We start from the raw sequence: 22,156 nt of genomic DNA on the forward strand, positions 1-22,156 counted from the left end.
TACAGAATTGCCACAAACCTTCAATTTGTAAAAAACACAATGTCTGTGAAGTGAAATAAAGTGAAGCACAATAAAGCAAGATATGTCTGTACATGTTTTCTGTGTGTGCAAGTATATTTTGTGAAAAGTAGTATAGTATGGTAATTACGAACATGTATACCTGAAACTAACATAATATAGTAAGTCACCTATACTTCAATTAAAAAAAAAAGCATAGACACTGGACCTATACTTCCCTGAGCTCACAACCCAACTCTACTGATTGTTAACTAGGTAAACTTGGACAAATTATCTTATACTGCTGTTCTGCGGTTTCTCCTTCTATAATATGGGGATAATAATGGCATCTGCTTCATAGTGTTGCTGTGAAGATTGAATGATTTAATCTGTAAAGCACTTAGAACAATGTCTGACATGTCATGCACACACTATAAATATTTATTTTTATTATTTTTTAATTGAAGCATAGTTGATTTACAATGTTGTGTTTCTGGTGTACAGTAAAGAGATTCAGTTATATATATATATATATATATATATACGTTTTCAGATTCTTTTCCATTGTAGGTTATTATTATTTTGAAAGTGACTAAGGTTCTGTGTGACACTGTGGTTCTAGTGTGGATGAAAGTGTCTGCATCTCTGCTTTTAGATAAGACTGCATGTGTCTATGTATATGCATGCAAGTGTATGTATATTTGTGTTTATGTTATGTCGCCTGTGTTTCTGGGATTGACTGTGGCTGTGTATAGTATGACTGAGTGCTTCATATCAGCCCCCAAAAGTCTAACTGCCTGGCTGATGTATCAGAATGAAAGGTTAGAAGCTTAGTTCTAACTCTGATTCAAGATTGGACACATTAAATGGATTTGTGCATGGCAGAGAACCAGCAGAGAACATTTCTTCTGATAAATGTGCTAAGTTCACAGCTCAGTGTATTTTCACAAACTGAACGTACCCATGTAACCAGTAAGTAAATCAAGAAACAGAACATTTCCTAGAAGCCTTCCTCCTCTGCCTTACTAGTCACTGATCCCTACCTTAAGAGAAAACATTATCCTGGCTTCTAACAGCATAGATTAGTTTTGCCTGATTTTGTACTTTATATAAATGAAATCATACAATATGTACCCTTTGTGTCTCGTTTCTTTCTGCACCATTGTATTTGTGAGAGGCATCCATATTTTCATGTATAGTGTTAGTTTGCTCATTACCATTTATATAGAATTCCATTATATGAATAAAATATCATCTACTCATCCATTATTGTGTTCATGGACATATTGACTGTTTCCAGTTTGGGTCTATGAACATCCTAATAAATGTATTTTGGTGAATTCTCATTTGTTTTTAAACACAGTTCATAGAGGATGGAAAGTGACAATGGTGAAAACAGAGACACAGGGAGAATTAGTGACCTGATTTGGGTACCGAGTGAGTCAGTGGCTCATTCGGGCTACTGATGCCTGTTTCCTAATTTTTGGGCTAGAGTATATTCTTCTTTCTACATTGCTGAAGAAAATGGATCCAGATTTCTCTTCTGAAGAAAGTGATACACAATTGTCAGTACAAGTGATTTTTAACTTTGCCCTCCAAAGTCCAATGTGTAGAGATCCTTGAACACTTGTTGAAAGGAAAAAGGTAAGGCAGAGATTCTAGGCTAATCGGTTTTTGTTTTCTCAGTCACTCAGTCTGGCTCTTGCCTCTTTACTTTTCGAGACACATGCAAAGCCCCTTTGTTCTCTTTCTTCTATACCGACAGCTATTCATTTGCCTGTTTCCCAGAGTAATGTGGGCCATGGAGCCAGGCCATCTTCTATGGGCTCTGCTGTTCGTGCAACCCTTGTGGCCCCGACTGACTGATGGGGCCACTAGAGTCTACTATCTGGGCATCCAGGACGTGCAGTGGAACTATGCTCCTAAGGGAAGGAATGTCATCACGAACCAGCCTCTGGACAGTGACACGTAGGTTTAATCTCTTGTGGAATTAAAGATGGAGTTAGGGAGGGGCACTCTTGAGGTCAATAGGTAGCTCTTGAAGACCTTTCCCCAGGGTGTGGTTGCAGCCAGCTCCTGATCTCTCTGGGCCATAAGCCCAGTGATACATTTCCTGAGAAGACAACTAGTTGACTCAGGAGCCAGTATCCCATATGGAGTTCGCTTTTCCACAGTGAGATGCCTAAGTATTTTTAGGGTCCTAAAGGTCATTCCACATTGCCTTGATTCTAAGGTGATATCCACAATGCTCTTTTAATAATAGGTATTTAGCTTTTAAGCAAGAAAAAACATGATATATATACAGTGTTTGTAAGATGTGTGTAGTATATGTATGCTGCCATAGTTCAGTGGAACTATACTGATTTAAGATATGTAAAAATGAGAAAAAATAAGATCAGCCTTACAATCAAGGAAATAACAGCAATAGCTATCACTTATGTAACACTTTGTGACAGGTACTGTACTAGAAATTTATATACTTTGTCCCACCTAATTCTTACAGAAACTTTAGGAGGTGAGTATGAATATTCTCATCTTATAGATGAAAAAACTGAGGCTCAGGGAGATCAAATGACTTGCTCAAGTCCAAGAGCTAGTAAACGGACAGCTAGGATTTGAACCTGAGTAATGTGGATGCAAAGCTGGTACTCTTCTCACCATTCTGCCTCTCACAGATCCTACAGGATTACCCTTTCTTTTTTTTTTTTTTTTTTTTTTGCGGTACGCGGGCCTCTCACTGTTGTGGCCTCTCCCGTTGCAGAGCACAGGCTCTGGACGCGCAGGCTCAGCGGCCATGGCTCACGGGCCCAGCCGCTCCACAGCATGTGGGATCTTCCCGGACTGGGGCACGAACCGGTATCCCCTGCATCGGCAGGCAGACTCTCAACCACTGAGCCACCAGGGAAGCCCAGGATTAACCTTTCTTGATTTTAGAGCTTTGCAGGTGTTCCACAAATGCCCATTGAAAAAAATCGAATTTATGTATTAAAAAATCTTTTGTGATCATGAATTGATTTGTCTCTCCAAAGCCTCAAAGTTTTCCAAAGTTGACTGTAACATCTCAGAGCTCTCTAGGAAGAATTAGAGTAAGAAAAACAGCTCTCTTTTTTAACAAACCATTTTTCTACTCATCTAGTTTTGGCGTCACAGAGTCTGTATTAAAAGTATCTTTGAGGGATAACTTTGTTATCCCCTTCTCCAATACCTTGAAGTAATAGTTAACATTTATTAAGATTTTACTATTTTCCAGGTACTTTTCTAAATTCTTTATGTATTTTAATTATTTTAGTCACCAGTAATAAGTGGTACCATGGTTATCTCCTTTTACAGATGGAGAAAATATGCATAGAGAAGTTAAGTAACCTGCTCAAAGTCCTACAGATTTGGAAATGGCAATATTGGCATTTAATTGAAACTCCCTGGCTCCAGAGTTTGTGAACTTAACCACTATGTTATAAGACTTCCCATATACAGAAGGGCAGCACTAAGTTAGGCCACCTGGATAGGGAGTTGATCACTTAAAAAGAGTCTGTCCATAGTTGGTTGCCTCCACATTATTATATATTAGGATTTACTGAGTGAAATTGTCTATTTTGTAGGTTAAAATTGCTCAGATATCAGCAAATTCATATGGTTTAACTTAATACTTCTCATTGTCTAACAATTAGATTCTAACGTAAAGATTTCATGTTTTGATCAGTACAATCCCATTTCCTCTTGTTTTGCCCTAAACAAAGATGGACACATTTTGGTCAGCCACCTCTGGAAAAAGGCAAAATTGTGACTTTCCCTTTCCTTCCTTCCCAGAGTAGCTTCCAACTTCCTGAAGTCTGACAAGAACCGAATAGGGAGCAGCTACAAGAAGACCATCTACAAGGAATACAGGGATGGTTCATACATGGATGAAATGGTTCAGCCAGCCTGGCTGGGCTTCCTGGGGCCAGTGTTGAAGGCTGAGGTGGGAGATATTATTCTTATCCACCTGAAGAATTTTGCCACTCGTCCCTACACAATCCACCCTCATGGTGTTTTCTATGAGAAAGACTCAGAAGGTAAATCAGCCCATCCTTTTTCTCCTACCTACAACAAATATCGCTTTTTCTTTACTGCCATGGGAGAGGAGCTGGGAATGAAGATAGTGTTCCTTTTTGATCTGAAGTGGCAGGGACTCTCCTCAGAGAAAATATGGCTGGGTACTGTTATCAGTTCTGCTATTCACACACTGTCACTTTGGGCAAGTCACTGTCCCTCTCTGAACCTCAAATTCTTCATTAAGAATGTAGAGATTCAATTTACCTTTTATCACAAAGAATTACTTGAATGGCATTTCCGTAAAATATTTGACTGTGTTTTGAAAAGAGAGGGGTGTTCTGTGAATGTAAGGGAGCATTATTCTTGTGCCACAGTCTTCCAAAAGGCCCATTGTTTTTCTTAAGAGGGAGATCAGTTTACTCATCTGTATCTCCTACTATCCCAGGCCCAATGGCCTATAGTACTGACACAACGGTGAGTGAGGGGAATAGAGAGCAAACTCAGAAGGTCTTGACTTGACCATTAACTCCCTGTGGACAAGTTATTTTTCCTCTGTTTTCTCTTTCATAACATGGGAATAGATCAATTGATCACTAAGTTGCTTTTAAATGGAAATTCTGTGATTGTCTGCTTTCTGTTTTTCAAAGTGAGTGCTTGAAGGAAGGGAATATTTTCTTCTCTCTTGCCTCCATTGGCTTTGCACTAGAGCCTTACTAGGTTAGGCTGTATAACACTTTCTATGGTCATAGCTCCTTCCCCAAGGGCTGCTAGCATTCTACCCACTGTTGATTTGAGGTCTAGGTTTCTTGGCTAGATATTACCTGAATCTGTGCCTTCCTTAGGTTGTGAGGAACACTGTGCTGAACTTTAGAACTCTACCTTCCACAAGACTGGAACTAGGTATTCCATACATCCCTCTCCTGGCTTCTACATCTGCCAGGCTCCTTCTCACTCACCCTGGGACTAAACATATGCAATTTCATTTTCTAGGATCCTTATATCCAGATGGTTCCTCTGGTTGGCTGAAAGCTGATGACTCTGTTCCCCCGGGAGGCAGCCACATCTACAACTGGACCATTCCAGAAGGCCATGCACCCACTGATGCTGACCCAGCGTGCCTCACCTGGATCTATCATTCTCACGTAGATGCTCCACGAGACATTGCTACTGGCCTTATTGGACCCCTTATAACCTGTAAAAGAGGTATAAGCCCCAAATGTGAGCTGTGAGATACAGTTTGGGATATCTAGGGGAAGCAGTGATATTGTTGACTCACCTACATATTAAGCAGCAGGCTGGGGAGTGTTAATTTAGCACCCTAGTTTATTAACAGGAATAAATCCTGCCAAACTTCCTTTTTCACTGTTTTTTCTATTTCACTACTTTTTTTCTAAAAACAAACAAAAAACAGAAACAAAATACTTAAAAACACTTTGCTACTTTCTTTTTTTCTTATTTTACTTAAAAAACTCGAATTAGTAATGATGGATGTCAAGTTACATAAGACCAAGGTATGTGTTAATAGCCTGTTGGATAGGATTGAAAGTGTAGTCATCAGAATTTGGGGAGGATTGTGGGTTTCGTTTGAAATATGGTATGTTTAAGGTGTAGTCAGGCCTGAAGACCTGTGTGTTACAGGAGTGTGGTTAGATCAAGGCCCTGAGTTGAAGACATAGGCAGGGATGGTGGGAAGGAATTATTCTAGATCCTATGTACCTCATCTTCAAGTCACAGGCTCAACTGAATTGGTGGTTTCATGTGGAGAATTCAGAAATACAAATTAGCAGCAGAAGTCTCTACCTACTTTTCTGTTGCTGATAGACTCTTAAGGCCCCTCTCTTTCTATCCTTTACTTATGAGTACCCCTTACAGCTAACTGTTGCTAAATAAAGGTTTTTTTAACATCTTTATTCTAGTATAACTGCTTTACAGTGGTGTGTTAGTTTCTGCTTCATAACAAAGTTAATCAGTTATACATATATATATGTTCACATATCTCTTCCCTCTTGCAACTCCCTCCCTCCCACCCTCCCTATCCTACCCCTCTAGGTTGTCACAAACGACCGAGCTGATCTCCCTGAGCTATGTGGCGGCTTCCCACTAGCTATCTATTTTACGTCTGGTAGTGTATATATGTCCATGCCATTCTCTTACTTTGTCACAGCTTCCCCTTCCCCTTCCCCATATCCTCAAGTCCATTCTCTAGTAGGTCTGGGTCTTTATTCCCAACTTACACCTAGGTTCTTCATGACTTTTTTTTTCTTAGATTCCATATATATGTGTTAGCATATGATATTTGTTTTTCTCTTTCTGACTTACTTCACTTTGTATGAGAGACTCCAGGTCCATCCACCTCACTACAAATAACTCAATTTCGTTTCTTTTTATGGCAGAGTAATATTCCATTGTATATATGTGCCACATCTTCTTTTTTTTTTAACATATTTACTGGGGTATAATTGCTTTACAATGGTGTGTTACTTTCTGCTTTATAACAAAGTGAATCAGTTATACATATATATATGTTCACATATCTCTTCCCTCTTGCAACTCCCTCCCTCCCACCCTCCCTATCCTACCCCTCTAGGTTGTCACAAACGACCGAGCTGATCTCCCTGAGCTATGTGGCGGCTTCCCACTAGCTATCTATTTTATGTCCTGTAGTGTATATATGTCCATGCCATTCTCTTACTTTGTCACAGCTTACACTTCCCCTTCCCCATATCCTCAAGTCCATTCTCTAGTAGGTCTGGGTCTTTATTCCCAACTTACATCTAGGTTCTTCATGACTTTTTTTTTTCTTAGATTCCATATATATGTGTTAGCATACAGTATTTGTATTTCTCTTTCTGACTTACTTCACTCTGTATGACAGACTCTAGGTCTATCCACCTCATTACAAATAGCTCAATTTCATTTCTTTTTATGGCTGAGTAATATTCCATTGTATATATGTGACACATCTTCTTTATCCATTCATCTGTTGATGAGCACTTACGTTGTTTCCATCTCTGGGCTGTTGTAAATAGAGCTGCAATGAACATTTTGGTACATCACTCTTTTTGAATTTTGGTTTTCTCAAGGTATATGCCCAGTAGTGGGATTGCTGGGTCATATGGTAGTGCTATTTGTAGTTTTATAAGGAACCTCCATACTGTTCTCCATAGTGGCTAAACCAATTCACATTCCCACAAGCAGTGCAAGAGTGTTCCCTTTTCTCCACACCCTCTCCAGCATTTATTGTTTCTAGATTTTTTGATGATGGCCATTCTGACTGGTGTGAGATGATATCTCATTGTAGTTTTGATTTGCATTTCTCTAATGATTAATGATGTTGAGCATTCTTTCATGTGTTTGTTGGCAATCTGTATATCTTCTTTGAAGAAATGTCTATTTAGGTCTTCTGCCCATTTTTGTATTGGGTTTTTTTTTGTTGTTGTTATTGAGCTGCATGAGCTGCTTGTAAATTGTGGAGATTAGTCCTTTGTCAGTTGCTTCATTAGCAAATATTTTCTCCCATTCTGAGGGTTGTCTTTTGGTCTTGTTTACCGTTTCCTTTGCTGTGCAAAAGCTTGTAAGTTTCATTATATCCCATTTTTTTATTTTTGTTTTTATTTCCATTTCTCTAGGAGGTGGGTCAAAAAGGATCTTGCTGTGATTTATGTCATAGAGTGTTCTGTCTATGTTTTCCTCTAAGAGTTTGATAGTTTCTGGCCTTACATTTAGGTCTTGAATCCATTTTTAGTTAATTTTTGTGTATGGTGTTAGGGAGTGTTCTAATTTCATACTTTTACATGTACCTGTCCAGTTTTCCCAGCACCACTTATTGAAGAGGCTGTCTTTTTTTTTTTTTTTTTTTTTTGCTGTATGCGGGCCTCTCACCATTGTGGCCTCTCCTGCTGTGGAGCACAGGCTCTGGACGCGCAGGCTCAGCAGCCATGGCTCACGGGAAGAGGCTGTCTATTATCCACTGTATATTCTTGCTTCCTTTATCAAAGATAAGGTGACCATATGTGCATGGGTTTATCTCTGGGTTTTCTATCCTGTTCCATTGATCTGTATTTCTGTTTATGTGACAGTACCATACTGTCTTGATTACTGTAGCTTTGTAGTATAGTATGAAGTCAGGGAGCCTGATTCCAGCATTTTTCATTCTCAAGATTGCTTTGGCTATATGGGGTCTTTTCTGTTTCCCTACAAATTGTGAAATTTTTTGTTCTAGTTCTGTGACAAATGCCAGTGGTAGTTTGATACGGATTGCATTGAATCTGTAGATTGCTTTGGGTAGTAGAGTCATTTTCACAATGTTGATTCTTCCAATCCAAGAACATGGTATATCTCTCCATATCTTTGTATCATCTTTAATTTCTTTTATCAGTGTCTTATAATTTTCTGCATAAAGGTCTTTTGTCTCCTGACGTAGGTTTATTCCTAGATATTTTATTCTATTTGTTGCAGTGGAAAATAGGAGTGTTTTCTTAATTTCACTTTCAGATATATCATCATTAGTGTATAGGAATGCAAGAGATTTCTGTGCATTAATTTTTTATCCTGCTACTTTACCAAATTCATTGATTAGCTCTAGTAGTTTTCTGGTAGCATCTTTAGGATTCTCTATGTAGAGTATCATGTCAGCTGCAAACAGTGACAGCTTTACTTCTTCTATCCTGATTTGGATTCATTGTATTTCTTTTTCTTCTCTGATTGCTGTGGCTAAAATTTCCAAAACTATGTTGAATAAGAGTGGTGAGAGTGAGCAGTCTTGTCTTGTTCCTGATCTTAGTGGAAATGGTTTCAGTTTTTCAACATTGAGGACGAAGTTGGCTGTGGGTTTGTCATATTTGGCCTTTATTATGTTGAGGAAAGTTCTCTCTGTTCCTACTTTTGCAGGGTTTTTATCATAAATTGGTGTTGAATTTTCTCAAAAGCTTTCTCTGCATCTATTGAGATGATCATATGGTTGTTTTCCTTCACTTGTTAATATGGTGTATCACGTTGATTGTTATGTGTATGTTGAAAACTCCTTGCATTCCTGGAATAAATCCCACTTGATCATGGTGTATGATCATTTTAATGTGCTGTTGGATTCTGTTTGCTAGTATTTTGTTGAGGATTTTTGCATCTATGTTCATCAGTGATACTGGCCTGTAGATTTTTTTGTTTGTGACATCTTTGTCTGGTTTTGGTATCAGTGTGATGGTGGCCTCATAGAATGGGTTTGGGACTGTTCCTCCATCTGCAATATTTTAGAAGAATTTGAGAAGGATAGGTGTTAGCTCTTCTATAAATGTTTGATAGAATTCGTCTATGAAGCCATCTGGTACTGGGCTTTTGTTTGTTGGAAGATTTTTAATCACAGTTTCAATTTCAGTGCTTGTGATTGATATGTTCATATTGTATATTTCTTCCTGGTTCACTCTCAGTAGGTTGTGCGTTTCTAAGAATTTGTCCATTTCTTCCAGGTCGTCCAGTTCATTGGCATACAGTTGCTTGTAGTAATCTCTCATGATCCTTTGTATTTCTGCAGTGTCAGTTGTTACTACTCCTTTTTCATTTCTATTTCTCTGTGTCTTCTCCCTGTTTTTCTTGATGAGTCTGCTAATGGTTTATCAATTTTGTTTATCTTCTCAAAGACCCAGCTTTTAGTTTTATTGATCTTTGCTATCATTTCCTTCATTTCTTTTTCATTTATTTCTGATCTGATCTTTATGATTTCTTTCCCTCTGCTAATTTTTTTGTTGTTGTTGTTCTTCTTCTTTCTCTAATTTCTTTAGGTGTAAGGTTAGGTTGTTTCTTTGAGATGCTTCCTGTTTCTTAAGGTAGGAATGTATTGCTATAAACTTCCCTCTTAGAGCTGCTTTTGCTGCATCACATAGGTTTTGGGTCGTTGTGTCTGCATTGTCAATTGTTTTTGATTTCCTCTTTGATTTATTCAGTGATCTCTTGGTTATTAAGTAGTGTTTCATTTAGCCTCCATGTACTTGTATTTTTTACAGATCTTTTCCAGTAATTTATATCTAGTCTCATAGCATTGGGATCAGAAAAGATTCTTCATACGATTTCAAATTTCTTAAATTTACCAAGGCTTGATTTGTGACCCAAGATATGATCTCTCCTGGAGAATGTTCCATGAGCACTTGAGAAAAGTGTGTATTCGGTTGCTTTTTGAATGAATGTCCTATAAATATCGCTTAAGTCCATCTTTTTAATATATCATTTAAAGCTTGTGTTTCCTTATTTATTTTCAGTTTGGATGATCTATCCATTGGCGACAGTGGGGTGTTAAAGTCCCCTACTATGATTGTTAACTGTCGATTTCCTCTTTTATGGCTGTTAGTATTTGCATTATGTATTGAGGTCCACCCATGTTGGGTGCATAAATATTTACAATTGTTATATCTTCTTCTTGGATCAATCCCTTGATCATTATGTACTGTCTTTCTTTGTCTCTTATAATAGTCTTTATTTTAAACTCTAATTTGTCTGATATGAGAATTGCTACTCCAGCTTTCTTTTGATTTCCATTTGCATGGAATATCTTTTTCCATCCCCTCACTTTCAGTATGTATGTGTCCCTAGGTCTGAAGTGGGTCTCTTGTAGACAGCATATATATGGGTCATGTTTCTGTATCCATTCAGCCAGTCTGTGTCTTTTAGTGGGAGCATTTAGTCCATTTACTTAAGGTAATTATCAATATGTATGTTCCTATTCCCATTTTATTAATTGTTTTGGGTTTGTTATTGTATGTCTTTTTCTTGTCTTGTGTTTCTTGCCTAGAGAAGTTCCTTTAGCATTTGTTCTAAAGCTGGTTTGTTGGTGCTGCACTCTCTCAGCTTTTGCTTGCTTATAAAGCTTTTAATTTCTCCATCAAATCTGAATGAGATCCTTTCTTGGTAGAGTAATCTTGGTTGCAGGTTTTCTCCTTCATCACTGTAAATATGTCCTGCCATTCCCTTCTGGCTTGCAGTGTTTCTGCTGAAAGATCAGCTGTTAACCTTATGGGGATTCCCTTGTGTGTTATTTGTTGTTTTTCCCTTGCTGATTTTAGTATGTTTTCTGTGTATTTAATTTTTGATAGTTTGATTAATATGTGTGTTGGCGGGTTTCTCCTTGGATTTTTCCTGTATGGGACTCTCTGTGCTTCCTGGACTTGATTAACTATTTCCTTTCCCATGTTATGGAAATTTTCAACTATAATCTCTTCAAATATTTTCTCAGTCCCTTTCTTTTTCTCTTCTTCTTCTGAAACCCCTATAATTTGAATGTTGGTGCGTTTAGTGTTGTTCCAGCGGTCTCTGAGACTGTCCTCAGTTCTTTTCATTCTTTTTTCTTTATTCTGCTCTGCAGTAGTCATTTCCACTATTTTATCTTCCAGGTCACTTATCCGTTCTTCTGCCTCAGTTATTCTGCTATTGATCCCTTGTAGAGTATTTTTAATTTCATTTATTCCATTGTTCATCGTTGCTTTTTTCCTCTTTAGTTCTTCTAGGTCCTGTTAAATGTTTCTTGCATTTTGTCTATTCTATTTCCAAGATTTTGGATCATCTTTACTATCAATATTCTGAATTTTTTTCAGGTAGACTGCTTATTTCCTCTTCAATTTTTATGTCTGGTGGGCTTTTACCTTGCTCCTTCATCTGCTGTGTGTTTTTCTGTCTGCTCATTTTGCTTATCTTACTGTGTTTGGGGTCTCCTTTTCACAGGCTGAAGGTTCGTAGTTCCTGTTGTTTTTGGTGTCTGTCCCCCATGGCTAAGGTTGGTTCAGTGGGTTGTGTAGGCTTCCTGATGGAGGGGAATAGTGCCTGTGTTCTGGTGGATGAGGCTGGATCTTTTCTTTCTGTTGGGCATGTCCATGTCTGGTAGTGTGTTTGGGGATGTCTGTGGCCTTATTATGATTTTAGGCAGCCTCTCCGCTAATGGATGGGGTAGCGTTCCTGTCTTTCTAGTTGTTTGGCATAGGATGTCTAGCTCTGTAATTCGCTGGTCCTTGAGGGAAGCTTGGTCTTGGTGTTGAGATGGAGATCTCTGGGAGATTTTCGCCATTTGAGATTACATGGAGATGGGAGGTGTCTTGTGGACCAGTGTCCTGAAGCTGGCTCTCCCACCTCAGAGGCACAGCACTGACTCCTGGCTGGAGCACCAAGAGCCCTTCATCCACATGGCTCAGAATAAAAGTGAGAAAAAGTAGAAAGAAAGAAGGAGGATAAAATAAAATAAGATAAAATAAAGTAAATTTATTTAAAAAACTAATTATTAAGGGAAATATTTTTTTTAAAAAGTAAAAAAAATATCATATGGAAGGACGGAATCCTAGGATAAATGGTGAAAGCAAAACTATACAGACAAAATCTCACACTGAAGCATACGCATACACACTCACAAAAAGAGGAAAAGGGGAAAACATAATGTAACTTGCTCTGAAAGTCCACTTTCTCGATATGGGATGATTCGTTGTCTATTCACATATTCCTCAGATGCAGGGTACATGAAGTTGATTGTGGCAGTTTAATCCGCTGCTCCTGAGGCTGCTGGGAGGGATTTCCCTTTCTCTTCTTTGTTCGCACAGCTCCTGGGGTTCAGCTTTGGATTTGGTCCCGCCTCTGCGTGTAGGTCGCCTGAGGGCATCTGTTCTGTGCTTAGACAGGATGGGGTTAAGGGAGCAGCTGATACGGGGGCTCTGGCTCACTCAGGCCGGGACAAGGGAGGGGTACAGCTGTGGCGTGAGCCTGCGGCGGCAGAGGCCAGCATGACGTTGCAGCAGCCTGAGGCGCTCCGTGCATTCTCCTGGGGAACTTGTCCCTGGATCACCGGACCCTGGCAGTGACGGGCTTCACAGGCTCCCAGGAGGGGAGGTGTAGTTAGTGACCTGTGCTTGCACACAGGCTTCTCGGTGGTCGTAGCAGCAGCCCTAGCGTCTCATGCCCGTCTCTGGGGTCAGCGTTGATAGCCGCGGCTCACGCCTGTCTCTGGAGCTCCTTTAAGCAGCGTTCTTAATCCCCTCTCCTCGCGTACCAGGAAACAAAGAGGGAAGAGAAAGTCTCTTGCCTCTTCGGCAGATCCAGACTTTTTCCCGGACTCCCTCCCGGCTAGCCATTGTGCACTAACCCCTCCAGGCTGTGTTCACGCCGCCAACCCCAGTCCTGTCCCTGTGATCTGACCGAAGTCCGATCCTCAGCTCCCAGCCTCCGCCCTCCCCGGCGTGTGAGCAGACAAACCTCTGGGGCTGGTGAGTGCCGGTTGGCAATGATTCTCTCTGCGTGAATCTCTCCACTTTGCCCTTCACACCACTGTTGCTGTGCTCTCCTCCGTGGCTCCAAAGCTTTCCCCCTCAGCCACCCACAGTCTCTGCCCACGAAGGGGCTTCCTAGTGTGTGGAAACCTTTCCTCCTTCACAGCTCCCTCACACTGGTGCAGGTCCCGTCCCTATTCTTTTGTTTCTGTTTTTTCTTTTTTTTAAACCCACCTAGGTACATGGGGAGTTTCTTGCCATTTGGTAGGTCTGAGGTCTTCTGCCAGCGTTCAGTGGGTGGTCTATAGGAGCAGTTCCACGTGTAGATGTATTTCTGACTTATCTGTGGGGAGGAAGGTGATCTCCGCGTTTTACTCTTCTGCCATCTTCCTCTGCTTCCAAGAAAGAAGGTTCTTAAAGGCTCTTTTCTTACTTTCCCTAGGAACCCTGGATGGGAATTTCCCTCCTCAGCGGCAGGACGTGGACAATGATTTCTTCCTCCTCTTTAGTGTGATAGATGAGAACCTTAGCTGGCATATCAATGAGAACATTGCCACTTATTGCTCAGACCCTGCCTCAGTTGACATAGAAGATGAGACCTTTCAGGAGAGCAATAGGATGCATGGTAAGGTGGGAGTATGTGGCCACACTATGACAGTGAACATTGATGGAGGGTCTCCACTGGGCCTAGCATTTGGTGGATGTTTTCACATACCTTGTTCCTTTTAATTCTCACAAAGACCATGAGTAGTAGATGGTTTTCCCGTTTCACTCATGAGGAAACCGAGGCTCTAGGATTACACAGAAAATAAATGGCACAGCTAAAATTCCAACCCTGATATGTCTGACTGCGTAGGCTATGCTCTTGCCATTAGGTACCCTGCTTTCTAAAGTGGAATAGCCCAGGTTGTGGACTCCAAAGTCATATACTATATGCTCAGGTCACTTTGGTGAGGATTGCCTGCTGATATAATTAGTGAACATTTCTTTGTTCTAAAAAGGATGCAAACTGTTAAAATTACACATTTTGTAGAGAAAATAAATGATTTCCCATAAGGGAGTTGACCATCTTAATTAAATTTAAAACAAACTAAAGGCACGAAAGCCTGGGGCATGGACAGAGAACTGAGTTTAGAAATGAAAGTAAGTGATTTTGCTTTCATTTATTTTTGGGAGTGATTTACTTGGTGACAGAGGTGGGCGCAAAATGAGAGAGTCCCAAGGGGAGGTGAAAACTCAGAGGGAAGATGCAAAGTATGGCCTGGACAGCTCAAATTTCCCTTAGTTTTAAACCAATTGCTTGTAATAACTATGATAATTAGTTAGCTAACTTGACAGCTGTCCTGTGGAAATTTCAGAAGGAAATTGGTTTAGATGGACAGAAAGTTTGTAAAATAAACTCCATTTCTTAGAAAGCTTCCTCAGATTTCTGGGTTGGAATCCTGGCTCTACCACATAATAGATTTGTGGTCTTGGGAGAGAAGTAACTTTAGCTCTCTGAGCTTTGATTTTCACATTTTTTTACATAATAACAGTGAATTCTGCCTCTTTCCCAGGGATGTTTGTGAGATTTATATAAGATAATACATATGGTCAGCACAGTGTGCTCTTTGAATCCTCATCTAAATGTTATCTATTATTATTGTCTGATGGTAAGGCCTCTCTCATTGGGCTGTCCTTTCCTAACTCTGATATTTTCTTTTGCAGCAATCAATGGCTTTGTCTTTGGAAACTTACCAGATCTGAGCATGTGTGCACAGAAGCGTGTGGCCTGGCACTTGTTTGGCATGGGCAACGAGGTAGATGTCCACACAGCTTTCTTCCATGGACAGATGCTGACCATCCGAGGCCACCGTACTGATGTGGCTCATATCTTTCCAGCCACTTTTGTGACTGCTGAGATGGTACCCCGGGAACCTGGCACCTGGTTAATTAGCTGTCAAGTGAATAGTCACTTGCAAGGTGAGATCCAACATCTCTGATCTTTCAGATACAGGACATAGGTGGCAGTGATGATTATCAGGAGGCTGGGTTTCTGACCTGGAGACATAAAATTGGTCTTTCAGGTGAGATAGTTGGATATAAATGATGAAACATTAGACTAGAATTCTGGGATTCCAGGTTCTTTCCTGGCTCAGCCATTAAATTGCAAGTTGACCTGGGGCATTACTCTCTGAGTTTCATCTTCCCCATCTCTAACATAAGGTGGTATAAGAATGGATGAGTGAACTTTTAAGCTGCCTTTTTTTTGCTCAGAATTCTAAGGAATTAAGACCTGATAGTATTTGCTGCTGATTGAACAGGGAGTGAAGGAGTAATTAGTTAAAGAAGAGTAAGGCTTTTTCAGGAGATCATGGAGTATTGTGGGCAAGTAGTGACACTCTAGTTAGAATCCAACAGCAATAGGTTTAGAAGGTTTGGTTTTTAGAAGAAGAATGGTTGAGGTAATGGCCCTGTGCAGTGAGAAACATCAGAGGACCAGAGGAACCTATGAGACAATGGAAAGGGCATTAGGTAGGTGATTAGAAGGTCCAAGTTGTCTCAGCTCTGTGGAAAACTGAAGAAATCTCTATGTGATTTTGGAAAAATCCCTTCCCACTTCTATGCTTCATTTGCTATATATATATAAAATACGGGATTGGGTTTAAATAGTTTCTAAGATCTTCAGCTCTCACTTTCTAGAATTATTTGAAGTATGGTAAATCAAGTGAAAGTCATGAAAATGATATGTGAGTATGTGAAAGTTGATTTGAGTAGGTGAGGAATTATAGACTGGTGGGATATTGATTCTGAAATGGTAAGTTTGACCCAATAGGAGCCAGGTATTCATGTTCCATTGTCCAGGGTCTGCCCTCAGTACCAGATGTACCTGGATAAGAGAGTATGAATGTGGATGGAGGTTAGGGATGCAGTGCAATAGTGAAACAAACATAAGCCTTAGAGCCAGACAAGCCTGGATTCAAAACCTGGTTCCACCAGTTAGTTACCTTTGATAAGACATATCACTTTTTTGAGTCTATGTTTCCTCATGAGGATTGCAATAATGATTCCTACCATATAAAGTTGTAATGAGGTTTCAGAGAGATAATGGGATTTTGAATCTTAGAGATGGGGGAATGATGAGACCAAGATCCTGGATACAAGAGAAGAAAATGAGTACTCAAATTTGCAGTTAAAAGATAGGCACTTAAATCTCAACTGTACCTCTGACTAGCTATGTAATCTTGGGCAATTTACTTAACCTCTCTGATCCTTAATTTTCTTAATCTTCAAAAAGGGACATTAAAAGTCTGTTTCATAGGCTAGTTATGAGGACTGAAGGAGATAACATATGTAAATCACCTGACACAGGGCCTGGCATATAGTACACATTCAACAAAAATGAATATCCTTACCTCCTCCTTCTTCATACCTCTGATTTCTGATTTCAAATTTCAAATCTCCTTGGGATGTTGTGAGACTCAGATGAGATAATGTACCTGAATGACCTCTATAATTAGCCAAGCAAATATAACACAGCATCATCCATTACCATTATGCCTCAATGTAACATCTTCCACATTTGGAAACACTACTTAGAATCTGAATTTTCCTGACAGTCCCAAGTGTGAAGCTTCATCTTCATGTGTAGATGATGTTCCATTACTTTGGGAGCTTCCCACTTTACAAATAACTTACTCCTCTTTTAAAATTTGATGCTCCCATGGGCCTAGTGTGGTAGATTTCCCTATTCTCCCCATTTACAAATCAGGGGTTAAGCTCAGGTCTAGGAAGTGACTTGCCTAAGGTCCTATAGATAAGGATAAGTCTTGGACTTGAACTCAGGTATTTTGACTTCAAGCTCTGTGATGTTGCTACAATGTAAGCATTTTGCAGAGGCAAGAGCAAGGGTCTGGTAAATGAGTCAATGGTGGTGAGCAGGTGGAGATATTTGAATTCCCACATAGGCTTTCTCTCTCCCAGCTAGGCTCTTTAGGAGTGAGAGAAAGTAGCCCATTTGGAGGCAGGGGTAAAGAGCCTAGTGGAAGGTGGAAGGGGGAAACATTAGGAGAAGGAGAAAGCTGAGTCACCTGGGTAGAAGATGTTTTGGGTGGAATGGAGCTAGCCATGATGTTCTTCCTGCAGATGGCATGCAAGCACTCTACAAGATCAAGTCTTGCTCCATGGCACCTCCCATGAACCTACTCACAGGCAAAGTCCGGCAGTACTTCATTGAGGCCCATGAGATTCAATGGGACTACGGCCCAATGGGGCATGATGGGAGTACGGGGAAGAATTTGAGGGAGCCAGGCAGGTAAGAGGTAGTGTATTCCCTCTCCCTACTCCTGGGCCCAACAACACACACCTATTATTCCCTCTCAGAAATCTCTCACTTCACTTGGGGATCACAATCATTGTTTGTCTGAAGTTACATGGCACAACTGATAGCCAAATTCTTGTAGCCCCCAGAAGTGCTTGCTCTTGGGGAGCTATAAAACTTTTTGTATGGTTATGTCATATTCCCAGCAAAGAGTCCAAGCAAAGAGTCATATTCCCAGCAAAGAGTCCAAGCAGAAAAGAAGGTCCAGGTGGGACCGGATCATTTAAAATAATTTACTAATTATTTACGTCTTTGCTCCTTCCTTTCTTTACCATAGTCTGAAGGAGACATTTAAGCTGAAGTGTAAAATGCACTCTGAGAAGTGTAGGAAGAGGGGAAGCAACCTGCCTGTGGCCATTCCATGCTCATCCTTTTGAAGGAATTTCTCCAAATTCTCATGCCTCATCCATGACTCAGATGTGGGCAAGATAGAGTAGAAGGTTAGTGCCCTAATCAGTTGCTAAGCCTTAAGTTATACTTACTCACTGGTCTATCAGTGATTCAAGGTTTTTCAAAAGAGGCACTTGATAGATGACTAAGAGAGTTTATGGAGAAATATCCTAGGACACCCAATCATGTTTATTCTTCCAGTAGGACATAATGGAATGAATCTGCAGAAAACATAGGAAAGTAGGCACTTGGGTGTCAGCATGGCTTCTAAGAATCTGCAGCTCGTCTTGTTAAGTTAGTGGGTTTTCATTTTTGAAAGAAAGATATTATTGATTAAGGGAAGAAAGGATCTTGAGTACCTGAGGATGATTAAGGACAGATGTAAGACTACTTAACTCTGGAGAACAAAACTGATCCCAGTGTCTAGAACTTACAAGCAAGAAGATTTCAGCCTATTTCTATACAACAGTAAAAGGAATTGCTTTCTCTGAAAATAAGTTCCCTGATCTTGGAAAGGCTCTAGCAGAAGCTGTGTATTGTTAATTTGTGTTGTCACCAGAGGAAATACTTTCAGTGGGTAGAAGTTAACCTGGATGATCTCTGAGGTCCTTCCTAATCACAAAGATCCATAAGTTGATGAGAAAAAGGGTGAGATGGAAACCTATTTGACACATGGCTAAATAATTTGAAATTTGCCTCCTTATATGCCAGTGGCTCAGATAAATTCTTCCAGAAGAGCTCCAGCCGAATCGGGGGTACTTACTGGAAAGTTCGATATGAAGCCTTCCAAGATGAGACATTCCAGGAAAAGGTGCAGCTGGAGGAAGATAAGCATCTTGGAATCCTGGGTGAGGAATCCTTAACTTGTGAATTTAATTGACTAGAGCCAGAGAATTGGGAAGGGCTTAGAAACTGGAGGCTGATGACAGCTCAGAAACACACTCTAGACCAACATTTCCCAAAGTGAGTCCCAAGAGATGAGTGTTTTGTGAGAAAGTGTTATAGGTCTGAATTTGTCTGCAAAACACTAAGTTAAACAGTCAAATAGTGTTCTTTGATGCAGGGCTTCCCAGAGCCTTGGATTTATTTTTGTTCATCATGAATCTCCAAAATGGGAGTAGAGTATATAGCATTTCTATATTTGCTTTGCTACTGAAACCTTTTTTCATTGAACATCTTCTGATAGCAGTGTTGTACATATCACACTTTTTTATTTTTATTTTTTTTTATTTTGCGGTACGCGGGCCTCTCACTACTGTGGCCCCTCCCGTTGCGGAGCACAGGCTCCGGACGCGCAGGCTCAGCGGCCATGGCTCACGGGCCCAGCCACTCCGCGGCATGTGGGATCTTCCTGGACGGGGGCACGAACACGTGTCCCCTGCATTGGCAGGCAGACTCTCAACCACTGCGCCACCAGGGAAGCCCCATATCACACTTTTAAACGTTATTCTCTAGGTGTATTTCTGAAGGGCTATATAAGGCAGTAAGACTGTTCATGTTCTTGGCAATACGGGACCAGGAGCAGATTGGCATGACATGCAGACATGCTTGCTATGGTGAGGGATGTGGAACAAAGCTTAGGGCCTGACCTTAGAGAAGGTATCTAGAAGGCCTAAATCACAGTATAGCACTGAATTACTATAGGAAGGTTTGGTGTGGCTTAGTCACTTGGTAGAGCAGGAAATAAGATAGATCAGATGGGAAAAAACTTTGAAAATGAAATAAAGTAATGGACCATATTCTGGGGATAGGTTTGTGCCGGTTGATTTTAGGAGACCTGAACATGGACAATTGCTGTTTCATTAGCTGGATAGGGAGATATAAGGAGAAGAAACCCACCTGGGTTTGGGAAAGAGGGTGGGTGGCGAGTAGTAAGGAGCTATCATTAGCTGGTATTCAGTGTTGGTCCCCAGTCCTTGTTTTTCTTCAATATTTTATTGTGGTAAAATATGCATAACATAAAATTTACCATCTTAACCATTTTAAAGTACACTGTTCAATGGTAGTAAATGCATTCATAGCGTTGCACAGCCATCACCACCATCCATCTCCATAACTCTTTTCATCTTGTAAAACTGAATCACTATACTCATTAAAAAATAACTACCCATTCTTCCCTCCCCCCAGCGCTTGGCAACCACCATTCTACTTTCTGTCTCTATGATTTTGACTACCTTAAGCACCTCATATAAGTGGAATTTTACAATATTTGTCTTTTTGTGACTAACATTTCACTTAGAATAATGTCCTCAAGGTCCATCCATGTTGTAGTATATTGCAGAATTTCCATTGTAGTTTTGCTTATCCACTCATCTATTAATGGACACTTGGTTTGCTTCCACGTTTTAGCTGTTTAGAATAATGTTGCTATGAATATGGGTGTACAAATGTCTCTTTGAGACATGCTTTCAATTACTTTGGGTATATACACAGAAGTGGAATTTCTGGGTCTTATGGTAATTCTAGTTTTAATTTTTTGAGGAACCACCATGCTGTTTTCCACAGTGACTGCACCATTTTACAATCCCACCAACAGTGCATAAGTGTTCCAATTTCTACACATCCTTGGCAACACTTATTTTCTGAGTTTTTTCATAGTATCCATCCTAATGGGTGTGAGGAGTTGGCTTATTGTAGTTTTGATTTGCATTTCCCTGATGATTAGTGACGTTGAGCATCTTTCCATGTGCCCATTTGTATATCTGCTTTGGAAAAATGTCTATTCAAGTCATTTGCGCAACTTTAGTTGGATTATTTTTTTGTTGTTGAGTTTTAGGAGTTCTCTATATATTCTGGATATTAATCTCCTGTCAGATGTATGATTTGCAAATATTTTCTCCCATTCTGTGGGCTGCCTTTTCACTCTGCTGGTAGTGTCTTTTGATGCACACTTAAAATTTTTTTTCATGAAATACAATATGTTTATTTTTTTAGTTACCTGTGTCTTTGGTGTCATAGCCAAGAAATCATTGCCCAATCCAGTATCCTGAATATTTTGCCCTATGTTTACTGCCAAGAGTTTTATTGTTTTAGGTACATTTAGATCTTTGATCTACTTTTATTTAATTTTTGCATATGGTGTTAGGTAAGGGTTCAACTTCATTCTTTTGCATATCGAAATCCAGTTTTCCCAGCACCATTTGTTTAAAAGACTATCCTCATATGTGCAAGGGTTTATTTCTGGGCTCTCTATACTATTCCTTTGGTCTCTATGTCTGTCTTTATGCCAATATCACACTGTTTTGACTACCATAGCTCTGTAGTAAGTTTTAAAATCAGGAAATGTGATGTCTTCTAGTTTGTTCTTTTTTCCCCAAGATTATTTTGCTATTTGGAGTCCCTTGAGATTACATATGAATTTTAGAAAGGGTTTTTCCACTTCTTCAAAATCATCATTGAGATTTTGATAGAAATTTCACTGAATCTATAGGTAGTATTGACATTTTAACAATATTAAGTCTTTTGATCTATGAACATGCAATGTGTTTCCTTTTTTTGTGTGTGTGGTATGCGGGCCTCTCACTGTTGTGGCCTCTCCCGTTGCGGAGCACAGGCTCTGGATGCGCAGGCTTAGTGGCCATGGCTCACGGGCCTAGCCACTCCACGGCACGTGGGATCTTCCCAAACCAGTGCACGAACCCGCGTCCCCTGCATCGGCAGGCGGACTCTCAACCACTGTGCCACCAGGGAAGCCCTGTTTCCATTTTTTATATCTATTTTATTTCAGCAATGTTTTGTAGTTTTCATTCTACAAGTTTTTCACAACCTTGGTTAAATAAATTCTAAGTATTTTATTCTTTTCATGTTATTATAAATGGAATTCCTTTTGTAATTTCTTTTTCAGATTTTTCAATGTTAGTGCAACTGACTTTTGTGTGTTGATTTTGTATCTCACTACTTTGCCTAATTCATTGATTCTAACAGTTTTTTGTGGGCACTTTAGGATTTTCTAAATAAGTATGATAAAGATCTTATCATCTGCAAACAGATAATTTTACTTCTTCATTTCCAATTTAGATATCTTTTATTTCTTTTTCTTGACTAATTGATCTGGCTAGAGGCCCCAGTAATATGTTGAATACAAGTGGTAAAAGCAGGCATCCTTTTTCTTTCCTGATCTCAGAGGAAAACTTTTCAGTCTTTCAAC

General features: G+C 39.9%; 1 protein-coding gene across 2 annotated transcripts in view; it reads left to right on the forward strand.

Annotated features, from left to right (window-relative positions):
• Nucleotides 1–1,768: 1,768 nt before the first annotated feature.
• The window catches only part of HEPH (hephaestin), a gene marked incomplete at both ends in the record, with an annotated part of 87,842 nt that continues 67,454 nt past the window's right edge, over nucleotides 1,769–22,156 (forward strand). The window contains 7 exons of one of the 2 annotated variants that reach the window (XM_082864783.1): nucleotides 1,769–1,965; nucleotides 3,805–4,049; nucleotides 5,020–5,232; nucleotides 13,702–13,884; nucleotides 14,967–15,221; nucleotides 17,385–17,553; nucleotides 18,721–18,857. In XM_082864783.1, coding sequence (XP_082720909.1) covers nucleotides 1,790–1,965; nucleotides 3,805–4,049; nucleotides 5,020–5,232; nucleotides 13,702–13,884; nucleotides 14,967–15,221; nucleotides 17,385–17,553; nucleotides 18,721–18,857 — 1,378 coding nt within the window. The remainder of the gene's footprint in view (nucleotides 1,966–3,804; nucleotides 4,050–5,019; nucleotides 5,233–13,701; nucleotides 13,885–14,966; nucleotides 15,222–17,384; nucleotides 17,554–18,720; nucleotides 18,858–22,156) is intronic. The other variant, XM_082864782.1, reaches the window with a different exon arrangement.

The sequence above is a fragment of the Leucopleurus acutus genome (assembly GCF_964270905.1).
Source record: "Leucopleurus acutus genome assembly, chromosome: X".
NCBI classification, from domain to species: Eukaryota; Metazoa; Chordata; class Mammalia; order Artiodactyla; family Delphinidae; genus Leucopleurus; species Leucopleurus acutus.